At 53.2% G+C, this 19,616-nt stretch overlaps 1 protein-coding gene across 21 annotated transcripts in view; it reads right to left on the bottom strand.

Moving 5' to 3' along the window:
• Nfasc (neurofascin) overlaps window positions 1-19,616 on the bottom strand; it is a 181,960-nt gene that overhangs the window by 31,995 nt on the left and 130,349 nt on the right. For 13 of the 21 annotated variants that reach the window (XM_005375320.2, XM_005375322.2, XM_005375330.2 and 10 more), the window contains 15 exons: window positions 17,531-17,642; window positions 16,909-17,093; window positions 15,479-15,610; window positions 12,996-13,139; window positions 12,276-12,387; window positions 11,764-11,930; window positions 11,176-11,323; window positions 10,260-10,384; window positions 9,341-9,385; window positions 8,084-8,185; window positions 7,628-7,825; window positions 6,770-6,840; window positions 5,157-5,379; window positions 3,300-3,415; window positions 1,001-1,205 (listed from right to left, as the gene is read on the bottom strand). In XM_005375320.2, coding sequence (XP_005375377.1) covers window positions 1,001-1,205; window positions 3,300-3,415; window positions 5,157-5,379; window positions 6,770-6,840; window positions 7,628-7,825; window positions 8,084-8,185; window positions 9,341-9,385; window positions 10,260-10,384; window positions 11,176-11,323; window positions 11,764-11,930; window positions 12,276-12,387; window positions 12,996-13,139; window positions 15,479-15,610; window positions 16,909-17,093; window positions 17,531-17,642 — 2,085 coding nt within the window. The remainder of the gene's footprint in view (window positions 1-1,000; window positions 1,206-3,299; window positions 3,416-5,156; window positions 5,380-6,769; window positions 6,841-7,627; window positions 7,826-8,083; window positions 8,186-9,340; window positions 9,386-10,259; window positions 10,385-11,175; window positions 11,324-11,763; window positions 11,931-12,275; window positions 12,388-12,995; window positions 13,140-15,478; window positions 15,611-16,908; window positions 17,094-17,530; window positions 17,643-19,616) is intronic. The other 8 variants (XM_005375323.2, XM_005375337.2, XM_005375338.2 and 5 more) reach the window with 2 other exon arrangements.

The following is a 19,616-nucleotide window of genomic DNA, read 5'->3' as shown; positions in this document are numbered from 1 at the left end:
GCCCGCTGCCCCACCCTGGAAATCGGCTTGCTTAGTCATGATGCTTGGTCTGGCTTAGACTTTGCTATTTAACTGGGGGAAGAAGTAGACCAAGTTTTCCTCTAACAATGACCCTGGCAGACGTTAGGCTCCAGTCTTGCAAAGGTGCCTCCAACCTAGCAGAGCATTCTCAGGTAGGAACCCATTGCAGCTGTCTTCCAAATCCTTAGAGATTCTCACCCCCAAGTCTGGGCAGCCAGCGGCCCAGGCTTCTGAGCGGAACATGCTGAATTCAGGGGAGGAGGAAGAAATCGGGGGGAGCACCTGGAATAGGGAGCAGGGGTGATGGGGAGAGGCTGGTGATGAAAATCAAATCAAGGGGCAGGGGAAGATGGGAATGAAATAAATAAGAGGAAGAACACAGGAGCAGAGGAGGGAGGTTGGAGAAAAGGAAAAATGGAGAAATAATGATTAAGGAGGGAGGAGAAGAAACAGAAGACAAAGCAAATGCAAAGTGGATAAGAGAAGCCTGGCAAGAGCAGAGACACCCAAACTTTACAGATGTCTGCACCCCAGGACAGTCAGGCCACATGCTTGCGGGAGGGAGGGAAGCAGAGCCTCCCATGCAGGCCGACTCCACTGGCACTGCTCGGTGATGTGGGGAGAGAACTGGCTGAGGTCTCAGGAGCTGGCAGACAAGTCATCCTGGACATCAGGACAGGAGAAGTTGGGGCAGCCTGGGCTGTGCAGTCTCTTGGGGTCAGTCTGCTTAGCCCATCTGGAATCACCAGCAGACTGCACGTGGCTTCTCAAGACACAACCTCTCGTCAGAACGGGCCACCGTGGTGATGGAGAACTCTGTGACAATGCTGGGCCGCTCAGCCTGAAGGTCATCAGCTCCTTGAAGCCACACAGAGGTCACTGTGTGCTGTCCATGCCAAGCCACACTGGGGCTGCTCCAGGCCCACAGCACGTGCTACCCTTGTCGTGCCCACCCGGCAGAGCCGCGGGTCTCACCTACCTCCTTCCGGGGTGGTGAACTCCTTGGTCTCACTGCGGGGCCCATCGCCTCTCCCATTGACCACAACCATCTCCAGCTTGTAGTTACTGTAGGGGAAGAGGCGGCCCACCACACCCCGGGTGCGGTCACTGGAGAAACTGGCTTGCTGTCTCTTCTGAGACACCCACAGGTTCTTCAGCAAGCTGCTCTCCCGCCAGTAGTAGGCCTTCGGGAAGAGGCAGGCTGGTGAGGGGTCGGGTGGCACATCGGTTAGTGGTTAGTGGTGGTGGCAGTGACTGGTCTTCCTTTTGTTCACTACAGGCTCCAAGTCCCAAATGGCCTCATTGGTTCCGCACAGGGCTGGGGCAGCCTCCTTGGAGTACCCCTCATTAGCCACTGGTGAATACGAATTTATGCTGAATGAACAATAGGGCTGTGGTTTTACTCATTTTCAGAACCATGGCCACCTGTTTGGGGAATGGGCGAACTTGCAACACTAGATCTGAGCTGCCCCATGCATCATAAGACGTAATTTCCAAGTTGGATAACGTATTGCTCAGGAGTCCAGGCTGGAACCACAAATAGGAGCCAGGAGGTCCAGCATGGAAACTTCTGCTCTGGGCTCAAAGACTGCATCACCTTGAGTTGATTAGTAAGGTTTAGATTGGCAGCAGGCGGGAGTTGACAAGGAGCAGGTTACCCCTGGAAGGCTGGATGTGAGCAAAGGCTGCTTTAATCCTTTGAAGCCAAACAGTTTCTTTTCCTATTGTTTGAAGACCTTCAGAGATGAGACAGACACATATCCAAGGGACAGTCACAAGTCCAAGTCAGTGGGGTGCAGAGCCGCATGGTGGTGGAGTTTGGGTGGGATAGGATGGCTATTGAAGGTGGTAGTATCACAGGGTGCAGTGGAGGATTGATTAGCGGTGGGAAGGAAGCCACAGGTCAGGCTGTCACAGCAGTGTTACCCATGCTGCCCAGAGCAAAGGAAGAAGTCCAGACTAGGGGCACCTGATGGGGGTTTTAGCCAGAAAAAGACCCAGGCAATAGGCGGGGGGCGCAAGTCAGCTGCTGGGAAGGAGCTCACTTGAGCGCCTTCCTTCTCCTATTCATCAGAGTCATTTTCCAAGAGAAGACTGACCCTCTCCACCATTAGCCAGCTCTTGACCTCTGAGGTCAGAGACTCAGCATTAACCCAGGGTTACAGCTTCTCATACTTCCCAGCCTACTTGAAATAGAAGGAGAGCTTTGCACACCCTGGGTTTTCTCTCCCATCTCCGCCCTCCCCTCCAAAGGCAGGAGCCTGGGCAGAGATAGGAGAAGCCAAGGGCCTGGACATCCCTCCTGCTGCAGAACCCCAACATGGCTGTGGCAACAGGGTAGACGCCTGTACCCTTTCAGTGGCTTTGCCTGTTAGTGGTGGCTTTCTGGAGCCACTGGGGAGGCGAACAGCAGGGCCTATGGGGGTAGGGGTGGAGCTCATGGAGTCTTAACACTGCACATGAAGAAATGTGTGTGTCCACTCACACACGTGTGAGGGAAGCATGTCAGCCCAAACCTACCACCCCTGTCAGGGTTTTCTGCTGAGCAGAAACTCCCAGCGGTCCTCTGTGAGACTCATCTTGGTGTGAGATATAGACGCAGTCACGAGCTGTGCATTACTGTTAGTGAAAGGACACACAGGTGACAGTGGCCCTGGAAGATTATAGTGGGGCTGAAAAAGTCCTATCACTTGGTGACATCATAGCCATCAAAATGTCACATCGCAATGCATTAGTCACATCTGTGACGATGTTAGCATAGACAAACCCACTGCGTGGTCAGGCCTGTAACAGTGAGGCACTTACCGTTACATGCAGTTCACAGTATTTGGTAATGTTAATAAACAACCACCGAGTGGGGTTATGTATTTACTATAGTGTACTTTTTAGTCATTATTTTATACTTTTCAATCCTTCTCTAAAAAGCATTTCCTATACCACAGTGTTATACTGGCGGCAGCTGCACACAGCTTGTGTTTACTTTGTTCCTTGATTGCATCAAGAGGCCACCCTGAGTGACAGATCTACACCAGGGAGGTTTGTACCAGCACACTCTGATTGCCTAATGACGCGTTTCTCAGGACACGCCCCCGTTATTAAGTGATTCATGACTGTACGCGTATTTTCTTCTGGGTAACTTTTGAACAGCTCATCCCAGACATCATCTTGAATCAATTGTGGATCCAATAAATTTCCCTAGTGCACTGCGCCCCATCTTTGCTACCCCTTGCCCTGGTTAGTGTGCCAGGCTGTTAGAGGATCAAGAGTGGCCTCCTCACTCGGTACTCCCGGAGCTGGCCCTGGACCGTGTCGGAGTAGACCCGGTTCCACTGCAGGCCGATGGCTGTGCTGTTCATGACTCGGACCTTAACGTCAGTGGGCGCGGCCCGGGGATCTGCAATGTGTTGGCAGACAGTGGGTTAAACAGGCAGGGCTGGCCCTTGGCTCCTATGTCCCATCTGATGTGCTTTTTGCTGGCCTGTCTCCACTCCACTGGATACTGGGGACTCCAGGAGGGCAGGGCTATGTCTCCTCTGTCAGGCTACACTTAGAGGAGTGGAGAAAGGCTCAGGGCAAGAGAGGAACAGTCCAGGTGAGAGAAAGCCTGCTTACAGGGCACTGAGTCGTGTCCTGTTCCACTCTCCAGCCTCCCCCAGCTGCCCTGTGGCCTGGTCAGCTACTCTTTCCAGACCTCATCTGCCGGACTCCTTTGTTCTCGGGCTCCTGGGTGAGTCAGGCCAATACGAGGTGCCAGCATGAGGCCCAGGGCAGGAGGGAACATGTTGCTTCCCTGGCTTTCTCTTTGCTGGGCTGCAGCTTAGCACTCTTCTACCCAAGGCTGTGGCTCCTTAGCATGACCCTCATAGATCGGCGTGATGCCTCCCTCTCTGGCTGTCCAGGCTCAGAGTGGCGTAAGTGCTGCTAGCCTTGAAGAGGTTCATGTGCCTTGCTGTGTACCCTCTAAACCTGTCCACACACTGTCAACAGTCCCTTCTGAATGTCATGTTTTCTGTCACAGACTGGAGATGCTCTAACCTTACTCAGGAAGTGAGTCTGATCCTGCAACCCCCCAGGAAGGGAGGACAGTTCCCTCCTATCTATTCTCTGCTCTGCTACAGTGTGACTGCCCTGGCCCTCTAATCCACCAGAGCACAGGCACCATGGTAGACAGGAAACTGGGATAGTCCAGCAAGCCCACAGCCAGACACTGCCCTGTCCACGCTTACCACCCAGCATTCCCACTAGACCCTTGTCTGGAAGTGGAGGTGAGCAGTGGACAGAATGCTCGCGGACCCCTTGTCTCATCTCCAGTGGGTCCAACCCATAGCCAGCTCTGGGGCTCAGCCCTCAAGTCTGCTACCTCTCTGGCCCCAGCACTGCCTCTTCTGAATCAACTTTCTCCCTCTTCCCTTCCTTCTGCTCCCCTCCGCTATGCTCTCTTCTTGGATTGGGCACAGACCCAATGGGGCAGCGGTCACCCTGAGCCAGGAGGGGACTCTGCTGATCGGCTTTGCTCAGGAGCCTGCGGAACTGAGTGCTGGGCACAGAGAAGCTACCACCCTCTGGAAAGCCAGGTGCACTGCCACAGACATGTCTAAAACCTGACTTTATCCCTGCCACCTCCACAGAACTCTTTATGCTCAGTTCTGAGGGCTGCGAGCAGTGCTGGGAACGCTGGCGGGTGGCTGGTCTGGTGCTCTGTAGACTTCCACAGCACTCAAGACTTGCACTGACCGCAGGAGGAGTCTGGCCTGTGGCCCAGCTTCCTTGAGGTGCTGAATGATAGCACTCTGAGGTGGATAGGAAGAGGCCTTCTAGGGGCCTTGCTTGGGATCTAGAGACCTGAGGAATGTTTTCAAGCCTGATGCATGCTACCATTATCTATGGATCAGGGCTTTCTCTTTGGGCTTCAGTTTTCACAACTGCAGAATGTGAGCGCTGGACTGTGATAATATTTGGCAATCCTAACAATGTCAGACGATCCCCCCAGCATGCTCCAGGTCACTGTAGGGTATTTCTCTTTCTGGGAACCAGCCGCCCTTCCTGACCCTCCTTGAGGTTTCTGGCCTGCAAGTGGCCTTGTGTGGCCTGGCTGCAGGATCCTGCTGGGGAGGAGGGGAGAGGCAGGTACTCACAATCTTCTCCGGAGTAGCCGATGACAGTGTCAGGCTCTGGGCCCTTCCCAAAGTCATTCTCAGCCTGGACCCGGATCTCGTAGGGCACATAGACAGGGGTCTGCCCCACCACATAACGGGAGCCCCACACCGTCACGTTGTTCCACGTCTCTCGAGTCTCTCTCCGCCTCCACTTGACGATGTAGCGCAGGTTGGGTCCAAAGGCGGAAGTGGCATTCATGGGCTGCATAGGGACAGACAGACAGGCAGGCAGGGTAAAGGGTACAGTTGAGAGCTGAGTTCACCATTGCTTGCCCTCTCTTTCTGTGCCAACCCCTTCCTCACCAAGGTCTGTCCAACACTGGCCAGCCTCCCACGCAGCAGGGAGGGGAGAGCACACTCTTCCTCTGCTGAGTCCCCAAAGCCTAGAATCCTACAAACTCTGTAGCATGCAGAGGTTTTTTTTTTTTTTTTTGAGACAGGGTCTCACTCTGCAGTTCAGGTTGGCATTGAACACACCATGGAGCCCAGGCTGGCTTCGAACTCACGATCCTCCTGCCTCAGTCTCCCAGCATGTAATGTTTCTATAACTAAAGTTTTACCTGAAACACAGCCATTTGTCAGTACAAAGGAAGTAAAGGCTTTGTTTTCAACAGTGCTCCCTCCTAGGACAAGAGCAGCACAACAAAAGCCAGACAGTGAGCTGGTCTTCTCCAAAGTCAGCAAAGGATGAATTTTGGCTTTATCATAGCATGCCGCCTGCCGATGAGCCCAAAATTCCAGAGCTGAAGTTAGTTCTACCCAATCCATGTGGATCTGTCCTGCCCTTCCCAAAAGATCAGCGTTCTTGAAGACTTTCCTTTACACTCTAATAACCTGGCCCAGGAATCACACCCACCAGGCAGAGCTGTAGGCCTTGTGTCCTAAACCTGGGCTCAGCCCCGAGCTGTTGCTGGGTGTGGCCGCGGTGGGTGGGGACCAGGCCCTCAGAGGCAGGGACAAGGGTGACTCCATACTCTTTGTCTCCTGATTTCCACTCCTTGGGGCAGCAGCTTAGAAATGCTAATAAGTCTTGGCTGCCTTTCTATCTCTCAGACTTGGAAGCAGTTTAGAAAGAAAGTCACCTGTAGATCACACATCCCAATTTTGAATTGGAAAATGTAGTCCATGAAGAACGGACTTGACCATCCTGGCCAGGAGGTGGCCCTTCGTGTCATCCAGCCACTCTGTAACTAAGAGTGACCTGCCCTGAACACGTCCCTGATGCTCCCAACAACTCCACTGCCAAGACCAGAGGACACACCAGAGCACAGTGTGGGGGCTCCTCCCGCCTCTCCCCTGAAGTCTAACTCAAGTCCCTTCTTCAAAAGAAGTTCCTTTTATTTTCCTGGCATTCTCTGTGAACTCTGCTAGACTGGCAGTCTATGAAATTTGGTTACCTCCATTCCTGTCTTCTCTGATACCTGGCTCCTGAACACATGTCCTGTTTGGTTTCTGGATGCCCGACTCAGAGAGGAGCTTGTCTCAGAGAAGGGCAGCTACAAAAACAGCTACATAGTCTGAACCCCACTGGTCTCAGGGTGTAAGGAGAGGGGACTCTCCGGCTACCAGGCTGGGTGGGGAGCGCCCCCTACCGTCCATGTGATCTCCATGTTGTTCTTCCTGGTCCCCTCTCCCTTCACATCGCTGGGATTGGACTCCGGGGCTGGAACCCAAACAGACACAAAGTTGAAATCCAGTGTGTGTGCCTTGCCAGGCAACCCACCTCCCTCTCCTTGGCCGGTCCTTTCTACGCGCTGGCTTTTCTCAGCACCTATACGCCTGAACTCCCTGTCTTTCTCCCATGTGTATGATATGCCTTGCTAGCTAAGACTTAAACTCCCAAAGCAGAGCTAATTTCCTTCCAATTTTAATCCCTTACCAGACAGCATTTATCATGAGGCTTTCCACACTGCGGGTGGTCAATAAGCCAACTCAACACGGATTATCCCCTCATGTATTATCCACTAAATATGTTTCATACCAGACTGCTTTATCCCTGGCATTTCACATCTTTTTTGGGAACATCTCCATCCTTTATGAGTTGCTGCAGTATCAGAAATCTAAACACTCCCCAAGTACATCAGGGGAAGAAATCTGATATAACATCAGATTATACATTTCTGCTGCACATAATCGTCACAGCCTCCCCCTTTCAGCAGACAATCAAGAATCAACAATAATATCAATACTAATAAAAGTGGCAATTAATATTTACTGTGTGTGCTTACTATATGCCGGGCATCACAGTAAGCACCTATCATGCATTTTCAAGTGGAGTTCCCCAGTAGCCCCGTGACACAGACGTAATGATTATTGTTCCGTCTCACAGATGAAGGGCTGAGCCTTGGAGAAGTACCTTGCCCAAGTTCACATGGCTGGGAATGGAGGGAACTTAGCAGGAACTCAGGATGCCTGGCTCCAAGCTGTCTCTGGTGCTCCCAAGTACTCACGTGCTCCGCTGGTTCGGTACCGCTCAGATGGGAGGCTGGGGTGGCTGCTCCCGACCTCATTGATGGCAATGACCCGGAACTGGTAGTTGACATAGGGGGACAGCTGGAGGACAGCTGAGTTCACACTGCCTGGGAACTTGGAATGGTCATGCCAGACCCCTGGTTGGAACTGGTCCTCCTCAAACTGGACGATGTAGTCTGCGTGGGCCAGGGAGACAGAATTGCTTTGGGGGCTGGGTTAGCGACATCCTACTTTAAAGTACTTTCTCCTTGGCTTCCCTTCATCTATATAATCGCCCTCGGGGCTCACAGAGGCATGGAAAGCAATCAGGGAGAACAGCCAGGGCACACGCCAGGGAGGGCAGAGGTGGGGCATGACAGCAGGGAAGGCCTGTGCTCCAGTCCAGCGTTACCAGCCCTCCTCTCTGGCTTTGGAGCACAGGGCCCTGAGCTGACCTGTGATGGGGCTGTTGTTATCATCTCCTGGAATCCAGGTGAGCCTCACACTCCGCTCGGCCAGGTCGGTGAGCTCTAGGTCCCGGGGGCGGTCTGGCCGTCCTGGCAGTAGGAGGAGAAGGCATCATGCAGGACTCCCAAGTTGGAGCGGAGCCCTCCACACGGTGGCCCAGCCTGGACAGTTCCCTGGTCGAGGTTTAGGTCCCCAGTGCCAGCAGGATCCAATCCTAGCCTGCCCTGCAGGTTGTCATGGGGATCACCCCTTTTCCTCTAGGGGACCCCCAAGTTCCACCCCCACCCAAAATAACATCACAGGATGTAAAGCACGGGCATGGAGAGAGAACGGGGGCGCCCTCCTGTTTCCGTGGACATCCTTAGGGCAGTGTTTGGAAAAGGCTGCCTTCTTCATCAGAAAAGCTGAGGCGGGAGTGTGGGATTTGCTCTCCTTTTCTCCTGACAGTCACCTTCTGCTCTGGGTTCCAGGGCTGAGTGAGGGGACCAGAGCCCAAGACCGGCCTGCAGTGCTGAGCAGGGCAGGAGGCCAGGGAAGCGGGAGAAGACCTGGATCATCCGGCCAGGGAGGAGACACAGATTTAGAGGGGCCCAGCAGGCTTCCACACGAGGTGAGGGCAGTGCTTTCCTGGAGCTCCGGTCCCCTGGGACTGCTTCAGTGAGGACAGTCGCATCCTGGCCTGGGCATAAAGCCATCTAGCCACTGACTGCTGGGGTAGCCAAGATACTTTTCTACATCTTGGCTCCCTAAACAGCTATTTCCATATTCTGGCTGGTTACGGAGGGCGAGTCACGTGAGAGTCCATTAGTCTGCATGTACTTGTGTGTGCACATGTGTGTGCACGTGTGTGGGCAGACTCTAAATGGATACAGAGTAGCAGGTGTGGGGAGGCTGCAAACAATGACACCACAGACCCCAGGGACTTTCCTGAGCTCTCAGGCCAAGCAAGGGCAAACAGGCCCCACCAAGGGAGAGGTGATGTGGCCAAGGCAAGGAAAGAGGACTAGCGTCAGCTAAGGACTTCTTGGCTCAGTCTACAGAAGAAGCCCAGAGCAGGGTATGCCACTAGCTCAAGGAGAAGGTGGGCGGAGGCACCCGAGAGGGGTCCCATGTTGTGGGGTGTGCAGGGTGTTGCCAGGAGCCCACAGACCACAGTCCTCTCCTGCAGCGCCTTCTTCCTTTGGCTCTCCCCCCCAGGTTCCTGGATAGGCCACTGGCCAGGGCCCAGGATTAGTAGGAATTACCTTTGGGCAGGGCAGCCAAACGGTTAGTTGGAGTGGCCTGATCAGCTGCAAAGGGAAGACGGGTTATGCAGGTTAGCGCGTTACAAGGGTAGAGGTGTGCTGGAAGGATGGGGATTGGCGGCCGGGCCCGGAACGCGGCCCCTGGCTAAGGCAGTCCTGGCACAGCGCACCCTCCCTTCTGCGGAGAGCCTCCCACCTCACAGAGCCTGTCCTGTCCTTCCACGGCTCTGGTTCCTTCCCATCCTAACATGCCTGGGTCCACCAACTGCCACCACTCTGTCCTCCACTGCAGGAGCGACAAAGGCACACATTCTCATGGCAGTAGGATGCCCAGAAAGAGGACAGGGTGGGGCAGGGATGGCAGGGGCTCTGGTGCCCTGGAAGGGACAGGCCACCTTCCCCTGGGAATGGGACAACTTAGTGTCTGCAGTCCAGCTTGGACACAGCACAGGAAGAGGTGGCACAGCTTGCTTGGTGCTTGGCACACTGAAGTGTCCCCAAGAAGGAGGAGCAGCATGAGAGGCGAGAAGGGTTTGCAAGGGCTGCTGGGAACACAGACAGAAACCCCAGCCTGGCCTTAGTGCTGGGTCCTGTAAACTGACTTAGTGGAGTTAGCCGTGAGGCAGGTAAAGAGGATCACAGTAAGAAGTCCTCCCCTTGTTGCTGTGGTGTGCTTCCGCTGGGGTTTAGGGAATTAATAATTACACACCAGAGAAGGGACCACTGAGCTGCCCCACAGTTTGTCCTGAGAGTGGCAGCGCCCGAACCCAGGGACCAGAAGGATGGCAGGAGGTCACCATGCCTGGCCAGTTGCTGACAAGGTGCTGCCCTTGGGACCATGTGGGGCTCACTGCTGGCCTGGCTGCTGGGGAGCAGGGAGGAGGGAACATCAGTGCTTGGTGTGGGTGGTGGCAGTTACCTAGCACGGTGAGGTAGGCCTTGGCCAGGTCTTGGTCCAGCTCGGTGCTGGCCACACATGTGTAGCTGCCCTGGTCTCGCTCTGCCACACCAAAGATGGTCAAGGAGTCGTCTTCCTTCTTCATCCTGCAGAAGCACGGTGCAGGGGGTGGGTTGGGAGCTGGGCACTGCCCGCGGCTTCTTCCCGCATGGCGAGATGGGAAAAGGAGGAGGGAAGCAGCAGGCCCAGATGGGAAGCCATGGCTCCTCCTAGGAGAAGCCTCCTGATGCCCTGAGAGATGCCAGGTCTGCAGGGCCCCTGGGAGCACTCGCCCCATCAGGTGCACAGCATGCAAAGGAGAGAAAATGGCTCTGAACGTGCTTTAACTCCCCTGGGAGGGAGGCTCGGCCAGGGGTCCTCAAGTCTGACTGTGCATCGGAAACCCTCAGAGGGGCCTTGAAAAAACGATCACCACCTGAGTCTCACCCCTATGCCAGTGAAATCAGAGTCTGGGAGAGAAGTGGGGGCCCGGGAAGGTGGAGGGAGGGCTGATAACCATGCTTGGCGCAAAATAGAGGGTAGGGACAACTCTGTCCTCTACTGGACAACAGCGGTACTGCACACAGGGCTTGAAGCAGAGAAGAAAGATCGAGGGAAGCAAAGGAGAGGGAGGGAGGGAGAGAAGGAGCGAAGAGCAAACGACTAGGGGAGAGGAGGAAATGGAGAGAAGCGAGATGGAGGAGAGCAGCAGGGAGCTGATAGAAGAGAGACAAGGAGAAGGATATAGTGTGAGGAGGGCAGCCTGCTCTAGGAGGGGAAGTCACCATGGCTGTCTCCTCCTCCCTGATAGCTTCTTGGGAACATGCATGACCAAGGAGCCAGGGAAACCAGAGTGCCCCAACGCTAGCATCAGGAAGAGGGGAGGGAGGGCAGGAACCTGTTTCCAATGTAGAGCGGCTCGTCATCCTTCAGCCAGGAGACAGTGAGCCTCAGCGAGGGGTCGTGCTTCACGCGGCACTCCAGCTGCACTGCGGTGCCCCTCTTGGCAACCTGGTCCTCAGGCATCCGGAAGATCCTGGTGGGGTCTGCGCAGACATCCAGGGAGCTCACCATTCACCTGTTCTTTGCCCACCACCCCCATGTGGCCACACAGCGTCACATGACTGACCTTGAGGGCATGGGTCTGCCACGGAAGGTGGCAGAAATAGTATGTGGGGGTAATGGTGTGGGTGATCAAACCCAGTAAACACTTCCTCCTGGCTTGGGGATATGATACCATGTTGGGGGTGGTAGTGGAAGCTGGTGTAGACAGTGGCTTTCTTGGGCCCTCTGGATCAGGCTGATAATAAGCTGCCTCAGTGTCCTCAGCACACGGGTCAGCTGGTAGCTCAGGGGACATGCAAATGTACGTGGAGGAGCCCTCCCAGGATGAAGGAGTAGGTGGGGCCTTTTCAAAGGGGACACATAACTGTAGTGCAGCCTTCTTGCCCCACCGCAGCTCCTATCTGTGAACCCTGTCCTTTACCTTTGACCTCCAGGCGCACTTGGTTTTCAGCCTTGCCTAGGATGTTGGTGGCAACACAGGTATAGATGCCTTGGTCCTCTTTGCGGATCATCTTAATTTCCAGGCTGCCGTTCTCATAGACATGGTAGTTGCCACCATCCAGGTTGCTTCCCTGCCCATTCTTAAACCTCACAACAGAGCAGCAGAACACAGCATACTGAGAAAGGACCAGCCCAAGAGAGACAGAGACTGCAGGGGCCGTGGAAGGAGCCTCAGGCTGGGAACTGGAGTCTTAAACCTTGCAGGGTCTGTCTCTGACCACTAGGTGGCCCTGGCAAGTCTCAGCCCCTCTTTGGGCCTTGGTTTCCTTCTCTGTAAAATGAGGGGATTGACCCAGAGCACTGGCCACCTTCCTCCCAGGTTTGATGCTTTAAGGGTCCCAGGTCTGGGTGAGTACTACTACAGGCCGGATGGGAACCAGAAAGGTGAGACAGATGACCGCTGTGGAGGCGGATCTGCCTCCTGAGACTTACCATCGCAGGGTGGGAATAGGAGACCCAAAGAATGGGCAGTCCAGCCGTGTCCGGTTGTAAAGGATCACCCGCATGAGCTGGTTCCGGGGTGACAGCATCCGAGGTGGGACGTCTGAAATGCCCAGAGTGCTAGTAGTGGGTGTGGAGTTCAATTCTTCCATTCTTTACTGCTCAGTCTAATTTCTGTACATCCTCCCCTCACAGCATCTTACCAGGCACCCAGACACCTTCCCCATCAGCCTTCCTTCCCAGAAGCCTCTAAGGGTTAGGTGAGGAAGGAGGAAGTTTGCCTTTTGTCTGCCCTACACCTGTTCACATCCACACCAGCTTTGCAAAGGTTTTCCTGCAAGTACCCTGCAGGTTCAGTAGCTGCCCTTCCACAGCCCTCTTCATGCTCAGGGAGTGTGGTGAACATGCTCACAGCCATTTCCCACAGGAGACAGTGGGGGAACCCCATGGAGTCAACACGGGCACGCCAAGCACATGAGCCAGACTTGCTCTCTCTCACCAGGGGAGGGAAGCAACCAAGACTGGCTTCTCTGATGCAATTAACGCTGCTCATCTGACTCTGAGGAGATGAAGTCCTCCATCCTTCCCATGAGCCTCATCTGCAGTGTCCATGCTTCCCCCTCACAATGCTCTCACACCTGTCCAGTCTTTTTAATCTCCAGAGGACAAACTGCACCCGGGACGAGGCCAAGCCCCTGGGGGAGGGCTCACCCAGCACACTGACGAAGGCATTGGCCAGCAGGTAGCCATGCTCGTTGGAGGTGTTGCACTGGTACACGGCCCTGCTGCTGATCTGCGTGTCCCGGAAGATGATGGTGTCACCAGCCACCTCGCGGTTTGGGTTGGGTGGTGCCGCTAGAGATAAGGAGATACTCCTCATGAGGAACAGAGTTTGGCAGAATGAAAGGCACTTGAGGTGCTGGCAAAGACCCAGAGTATGCCCAGAGTGCTGTGGAAGAGGCAGAACTGCATGGGTCCTGGCTGGTGTCACCACTGGTCAAAGCATGTGACCCTTGACCCTACTGGAGTCATGTTTCTCAATCTATCCAGTGGGAACATGAATCCGTGCTCAACCCAGCTGGGCAGCTGTGGTTAAGAATATAAGATCTGGAAACAGAAACATAAGCTTTGGAAACAAAAATCTAACCACATCCCCTACAGTATTATTCAGACCCTCTAAGCTTCAATTTCCTGCTTTGAAGAATGGGGATAATGCATCATCCCACAGGGATTTTGTGACAATAGCCTGAGATGTATACATTTATAAAATGATTAGCATAGATACAGCAACACTGTATTATTGTGACTATTATCATTTTAATCCAGTGTTCATATAATTAAATGTATTTTGAAAAGGATAAAGCAACATAAAATGGACAGAACCCACCACCTTGCCATCCTCAGAACAGAGCTTTCCCCAAATACACACAAAGTTAAACCCATATGCCAATGTCCCACGCAAACTGCAAGTCCTGTTTGCTGAAGCCCCCCGGTCTTCCCTAGAAACCTATTCCAGGCAGGCCAAGGGCATTCCCCACCCGCAGCTCTCTGTGCGCTGCTGCGGGGGTGCAGCGAACACAGGCTGGGCACAGCTGTGGGCATTGGTCCTGTCCACATGTCACTCTGGGGCAAATCAATAAATCTTTCTGTTTCTCATTTTCCCCACCTGTAAAAAGGATAAGCGTCACTCTCATCTTCCCCTGGTCTAAGGAAAAGTAGTATCAGTGATAATGAGCTGTAAAAATAAACATTTTCTAGAAAACTAAAGAAAGGCCACTTTTCTCTTGAACCCCTAGATTTTTGTCCTGGAGCTCAGAGAAGATCACTGAGTTCTGCCAGGGGCATGGCAGAGGAGGAAGTAGGGGTCTGGTGTAAAGGCGCCATGCCACAGATGGCAAGTCTGGGTCAGGAACTGGGGAATCAGCAGAAGGTAAATGAAGACATGGTCGGCAGCCTTATCACCTAGCCTCAGGTCCCCACTCAGCAAAAGGCACGAGGACAGCAGTGCCAGTGACTCGAGTGTCCATTAGCCTGCCTGTTCATCTCAACCAACCCACTTTCCTGCCAGTCAGTCCCTTCAGATGCTCCCTCAAAAAGGTGTCCTTTCCAGGGCTGATCCTCCAGGACTACACTTATCTCACTATGCTGTGAAGCTCAGCAAGCCCTGCTTTACTTGCAAAGTTCTATCAGGACAGAGAGACCTGCAGGAGGCAGGACAGGCCACGTATACATCTCTGCTCACAGCTGCGGGAAGGAGGTCTCAGGCTGGGCCAGGCGAGGGCTTGTGAGCCACTTGATCTCAGCCACTCACTGCACCAATCAGAGCCTCCTCTCCCCAGCTTGCATGTTTGGGATTGGAGAGATAATGGGTGCAGTAGCTAGCACCATGCCTGGCACACAAGAGATGTCTAGAAGGGTGCGTGCTTCTCTATCTCCTCTGTCTCACTATCTGCTTTGATCAGCTGCTGCTCAGGTTGGATTCTGAGTTCTCGCCTATATTTTGCCCCATTTGGTTGATCTCACTGCTTATACTTCCTCTGACTCTTCACAGAAAGTAATGACAGGACATTTTAAAAAATGCAAGTGGAGAGGATATGATGTGAAAACTTGATCAAGACCATAGGCTGCAAGGGGGTGTGAAGTACCCTATTCTGACCATCTGGGCAGGAATACAATTTCCCAAAGTCTGCATCCATGTACCTCTGCTCTTGTGGGAAAATTCTTCCTCACATCCAACCACGATCTTTCACATTGTCACCTAACCCTGCCTCTTATTTTGCCCTTATCAGACAGTATGGCTTGATTAACCAATGTCAAGTGATTACTAAGAGCTCTCTAAGCACCAGACATTCCTCAGAGTCCAAACCCTCCGAGATGCAGCTGCAGGCCCAGACCTACACTGGGCTCCATAGTTGTTATGGAGCAGGGAACAAAGACTGAAGAAAAACCCAAGGGAGCAGAAATCCCTAAACATGGAAATAGAACCACAGGGCTCCAGGCCTCCCGTTCTTTCTTGTACAAAGAGGAGGCAGGTTCCCCACCTCTTGCAATGTCTAAAGGGGTGAGCTGCCGGCAGGCAGCAGCCATGGGCTCCTCTCTTCCTTCACCCCTAGTACACACAGGCAGTGATGGGGATCTGGAGCCTTTGGCAGGACAGAGAGGAGAGCCAGGTAGGACAGCAGCTTGTTACTTACACTGCAAAGGCTCCCCGTTCACCATCCACTGGACAGTGGGTTTGGGGTTCCCATTGGCTCTGCACACCAGTCTGCCATCTTCTCCAGGAGCCAAGATCAGATTCTTGGGTTCATCCAGCCAGTAGGGGGCAGCTGGAAGACAAATGAGGCACAGGCGGGGAGTCAGCTGGCATGGGGCCGGCAGGGGGACCCAGACAGGTTCTCTGGAGGAAGGCAGGAACCCAGGTCCAGTATCAGACCCTCAGCAGCTTCCCAGGGCTCATCCTCATGGTGATGGCCCAGTCCAGCCTGCACGTGGCTGGTGTGGGTGTGCAGATGCCCATCTGTTTACTCAAGTTCACAGAACTTTAGTTCTAAAGTGAGGCCAATCATGAGGATTTGCTGAAGGCTTTTTAAAAAACAAAGCACGAGACCATGAGGTGGCGTTCATCTCCAACCTACTATACCAGTTGTGGGGTCGAGCAAGGAAGTTGCTAACGCCTTCAGAGGTCACGGGTATTTATGAGGTGTACCTAATGGTTCCACTCACAGCCCTGGGGGCGCTGGGTTGCTCCTTCTGGATTTCCACTGTTGCAAGACCAGATCATCTAGAAAAGCCTTATATTCATCTTTTTAGGCACTGAACTTTGGTTAGGGCAGATCTGAGCTGCCTACCCCTTTTAATTATTTTGTGGATATGTGATTTTTCTGAGGAAAGGATCTTTTGGATCAGATTCTCAAATATCTTGTTACATGACTTCCCCAAAAGGCTAGGAACCCCTAAATGTGGTGCAGTACTGAAACCAGGATCACAAGACCAATCAACTCTGCGCTAGGAAAGTTCTTGTGCTCTGGTCCCAGACCTCGCTGTTCCAATCATCCACACAGCCCTAGGCTGAGATGTGACCTGAGTTACCCACATGGCTGGGACCCATGAGGACAGGTGCCCTGGTGCCTGCAATAGCTCAGCTGGGCCTTCTCTGTAGGAAGGAAAGGACTGAAAAAAATGTGGGGCCATGATGACTCCCCATCCTTCAAAAGAAGCGTAATACCATGCACACATATACAGACAGCACAAGCCTAGGACAACAGGTCACAGACAGGGATGCAAAATGAAAGAAAGAAAAGGCTCTGACAATGATCCAGATGGGCCATGGTAGGAAACTCACCTGCTGAGGGAGCCTTGGCATCAAAGAGAATTGGGTGATGGTCAAAGTAGAACACTCCCTGCCTCCCACACACACGTGTGTGTGTGTGTGTGTGTGTGTGTGTGTGTGTGCCCACTGCGTGTCACATCCAGGGCAATACTACCTGTGGCAGGTCTCTGTTCCCATCAACCACTGCATTGAATTAGCTTTGTTTAGTCTGCCCCCTAACACGCTCAGAGGGAAGGGTGGTCATGGTGTTTAGGGTTGGCAAAATAATCATAATGAGAAATACACACAACGTACCCTTTACTCTCACCGAGATCGTGTGCCGGATACTGCCCATCTTGTTGGAGGCCAGACAGAAATACTCCCCAGAGTCTTCCTCTGAGACATTGGTGATGCGCAGTGCCTTGTTAAAGTTCTCAAACTTGGCTTTGTCAGATGGGAGGTCCCCACCTTTCTTGTACCATGCGATGTCTGGTGTTGGGCTGGTAGGGAGACCAAGCAGGAAGCAAAAGACTCATTACAAAATATAGCCTATGGCTTCTAGAGAGCCTGGGGCACCAGATTTCCTGAAAGTACCTGGGCCCAGGAGGATGCAGATCCTCAGAGAGACAGTCTTTCCTATTCAGAGGATGCTCAGCCACAGAGGGCCCAAAGGACTAAGCTCCCAGGAGATAATACTGCACATGTCAGAGGCCCAACCACTCCTTTCCTCATTATCTAAAACACAGGTGGCTAGCATGGGAGGGAGATGACTATGATTTGCAAAATCCTGCTTATTAGGGGCTTCCCTGCTTATTAGTCACCTTGCCTTCCTGCTGTACTACTGGTACAACCCCAAAGGCAGCAAGAACAAGCACAGACAAACTCCCACCCCATCCTCCTGGAGGATGGCTAGAAGTGGGGTGCAAACTGTACATACACCCCAGAAGCGATGCACTCTAGCAGAAGGTCCATGCCGCGAAGCACCATCTGACTGCTTGAGGTACCCTGGGGATACATGAAGCTGGGTGTTCTTTCTGCAACTCCTCGGGCTGAAACAGGACAGAAGAAGCTCTTGTGAGTCTCTTGCTTGGAGGGCTGACCTAGATAGGCCAAAGCTGTCCAGCCACAGAAGTGTCATCGTGCCCCCTGCTGGACCCTCCCAGCCCCAACCATCCCAGGATATCAGTAAGAGAGGTGTGTTAGGAAGCCTGGGTTCCTCGGCCCCACCAGCACATGTGTGAGACCCGCTCTAAGATCTGGAAGGTCCTGTAGAGAGGAGTCCAGCAAATCTCCCCTTCTCTGGGACAGGGAGGGGGCTGTCTGGGCAGTGAGAGGTCAGTTCCCTGAGCATCTTATGTTGGGGTCCCACAGGCCACGGTGGTGGTCCCCATGTAGGGATGTGGAAGACAGAGACAGCATGGATTGGGGCCACACAACAACCTGCTCTTTGGGACCCTGAAGACAAGAGGTGGGATAAAGCCATGAAGCCCCAGATAAACACTAGGACATGCAAGGAGAGTTATTTATGGCTTAGCAAAGACATGTCGAGAGTTAATGAGCAGAGATGACAGGAAATCACTCTGGGCCCAAGATCATTTCTGCTTCCTCACTAATGACTCTGGGAGGGGGCTGGGAGGAGGGCGTTAGCTGCGTGTGAGATACAGGGGCAGGGGTGAGAGGAAAGTGGGAGCGAAGATGGATAGGGTGATCTACAATTCAACTAGGCAGGAGCAGCCAGGGCTGGAATCAATGAAGTTCACGCAGCTTTTAAAGGCCAGGTGGCTCCTGATAGTGTCAGGACGGCCACTGTCACGCCAGCCTGGGTGCCTCCGTAAGGAGCGGAGCACCCCGCAGTGGAGCCTCATCTCTCCCCCAGAGCTCTTTGTAAGGCTCTATGGAAATGGAAGAGATGAATGGAGAAAAGTAGGATTTCTCCAACCAGAAACTCCAGGGAAAAATGGAGGTGGCACCCCCTGCCCAGGAGGTGTGTTTATAAAGAAGACTCAAAGATCAAAACATGAGTGCAGCCTACCCACTGCGTCTTAGACTCATCTGGTCAAGTGGGAGGTTGGGGGAAGGTGTTGCCAGAAGCTGGGGGCCCTCAGAGATGCCTGGAGTTAGAGCAAAGCCTCTGTTCCAGGGTTAACTGGAACTGGCAGTGGGAGGAGAGAGTGGCGGGGACTATCTCTGTAACTGGTGCTTCCTAACGAAGCTTGCTGGGTTAACTGGTGCCTGGCTCAACCAGGGCAGTTCCTGACCAAGGGATACTCAACTTCTTTCCCTTGGTCATCGTGGAGGGCATCTCACAGACTTTGCTTCTATTTTGCCCTTTTTCCAGGGAAGAAAGGATGAAACATATGCTGGGGTATTTGAGCTGCTGGCACAAAACACGGGACAACAATAGATGTTCGTAGGACAAATGAATTAAAGGGGGGAAACGGAACAAAAAACGACAGCAACAGTTCACCCCACACATTAATCTCTCTTTTTGTACAGGTCTTCATCTGCCCCACCAGCACACACATACACAACAGTGACTACTGAAGGGTTAATCCATTATGTGGTTAATTGGTTACCACCTGTGCATACAGCACTCACATCCAGATCCCAGAGGTAAGACAGCACTTCCTCCCACCCATCCTCAGTCACCAAAACAGTCAAGCAACACACGGTCAAGGATACTACGAGGACGAGATTTCAGGGCAGCAGGCTCTCGCGTCAGGTTGGTGAGTCTGTTGAGAGCTGGGAACCCTGCGACGATGTGGAAGAGTCCCAGCTCAGTGTTCATGCTCATTCCAAGCAAGGACTAATCTGCAGAAACCAGTCTGTGAGCCTGTGGACACTTAATTCACACCACTGCATGCAGCACCACAAGCACAGATGACTAGCAAAGCAGTAAGAGTGGGGAGGAGGAAAATCAGCTCAGAGTCCCGCTGTCGTGCTGTGTCACATGGTCGCTGTAGCCAGAATGAGGCTGTAATAATACTGCATTTAGGGGATGTGGACTAGCAACCCCAGAGTTA

This window comes from Chinchilla lanigera, unplaced genomic scaffold (assembly GCF_000276665.1).
Source record: "Chinchilla lanigera isolate Chin_1 unplaced genomic scaffold, ChiLan1.0 scaffold00005, whole genome shotgun sequence".
Taxonomy (NCBI): domain Eukaryota; kingdom Metazoa; phylum Chordata; class Mammalia; order Rodentia; family Chinchillidae; genus Chinchilla; species Chinchilla lanigera.
This window is presented reverse-complemented; position numbering and strand designations above follow the sequence as displayed.